Source organism: Lissotriton vulgaris, chromosome 6, assembly GCF_964263255.1.
Source record: "Lissotriton vulgaris chromosome 6, aLisVul1.2, whole genome shotgun sequence".
Classification (NCBI taxonomy): Eukaryota; Metazoa; Chordata; class Amphibia; order Caudata; family Salamandridae; genus Lissotriton; species Lissotriton vulgaris.
In genome coordinates, this window is record NC_141694.1 from 1,705,408,854 (window position 1) to 1,705,410,626 (window position 1,773).

Consider the following 1,773-nt stretch of genomic DNA (forward strand, 5'->3'; position numbering starts at 1 on the left):
ATAAAACAATGTTAAAAGTTGTTGAGTACACTCCCGCAAAGATTTCTGGCAAAAGAAAATAAAAAATTGATAAATATCGGCCTCCCAAGGCCCTCATAATCTTTCCAATACTGAATGTTTACAGTTTCTGGTGAGACTCGCTTTTGTAATGACCATCAACAAAGCACAAGGACAATCGCTGCAAGTGTGTGGACTACATTTGGAGAATCCGTGCTTCTCACATGGACAACTGTATGTGGCCAGCTCATGCGTCGGAAAATCTTCTGATTTATTTGTGTACGCACGTTTACAGTTTCCGGTGCGACTCGCTTCTGTAATGACCATCAACAAAGCACAAGGACAATCGCTGCAAGTGTGTGGACTAGATTTGGAGAATCCGTGCTTCTCACATGGACAACTGTATGTGGCCAGCTCACGCGTAGGAAAACCTTCTGATTTATTTGTGTACGAACCAGACGGAAAAACAAAACAAAACGTGTATCCACAAGCACTCGAACAAATAAACAGAATTAAAACAACACTTTCAAATGTTTTCCATATTAAAATTAATAAGTTTCAATAAAAATGACACAATGTAAATTGAATGTTATCATAACAAGTTTCCTTAAATTTCCTTTCTTCTGAGATCACAGCAACGCGCGACCGGTAAGCTAGTCATATATAAAAAAAGATATTCTTTCCTTGCATAGTCTGTTGCAAAGCTTTTTTATTCGACAATATTTTTGACACAATGTTGTTGCACCATGATATTTTTGAAACTGTATTTTTGTCATTCACCCTAAGTACAGATCTTCTGCAATTTCTAAGTCTAAATTATACTATTTATAATATATGTTATTGTTACCCATTTTATGATACTCATTTTTTGACCTTTGGACGGCTACATTTCCCTAGCCGGGATTCTACCTCATGACATTCGGAACACCGCATTGTCAATTGTATGCATTTATAGCATTGAACTATCCTGCTGTAGTTTCTCTTGTTTGTCTACGCAATTAGGAGTAGCACCGAAGAAGTTCTATTGAGAGAACAATATCTTGTAGGCCGAGTCCCGCCCCCTGCCTGTCCGCCATCGCACAAGCAGATCATACTGCAGCTCCAGCGCCGGTAGCAAAGATGGTGGCGTTCTGGAGACAGGCAGGACTCAACTACATCCGTTACTCTCACATCTGTGCCAAGGCGGTACGTGCTGCCTTGAAACCAGAGTTCAAAGTAGAGGCCGAAAGAGCTGCTGTGGCCAGCGTCAAACTTGCAAAACCCAAGAAGGAGGTTTCATAGAATGTCCATAAGAGTTCGCTGATTGATGGCTGTCTCGTGAACACTGCACCTTTTTAAACAGACATATCAAGCACGTGTGCTTACAGAGAGGGGACAAGTAGTCTGATGGGTTCTACTGTGATGTAGATGTAATTTAAACAGAATTTCCAATAAAACCATACTTTCGGAAGGTGAACGTCTAGCAAAAGGTCTTCTGCAATGTTTCCCAAGTGAATTTCTGGTCCCTTACTACTCCCGTTAGAAAATGTGGCCAATTCCAGGGACTGGATTACATAGTGTGCAATTGTGTACCAGCGTATCTGGGTGAAGTAGATTGCATTAATACCAGCTGAATTTTGCACCCACATGTGAAGCGACCAACAGTGAAAAATTGCATTTTTGCACTGGGCCTTTGATGAAAATGCTGTGTTTTCCCTTGTCTAGCAGTGGAAATGCCGGTACTAAATTGCTCAAGTGCAATCCATGTAATCCAGAAACATCCTTGAAAGTTGTCAG

The 1,773-nt window shown here is 40.8% G+C and overlaps 1 protein-coding gene across 1 annotated transcript; it reads left to right on the forward strand.

Moving 5' to 3' along the window:
• Positions 1 to 1,049: 1,049 nt before the first annotated feature.
• LOC147709335 (ATP synthase F(1) complex subunit epsilon, mitochondrial-like) lies at positions 1,050 to 1,443 on the forward strand. Its single transcript, XM_086925467.1, has one exon. It carries the CDS (start codon positions 1,117 to 1,119, stop codon positions 1,276 to 1,278), a length of 162 nt encoding a protein of 53 aa, XP_086781593.1. The 5' UTR covers positions 1,050 to 1,116; the 3' UTR covers positions 1,279 to 1,443.
• The last annotated feature ends 330 nt before the right edge of the window (positions 1,444 to 1,773 follow it).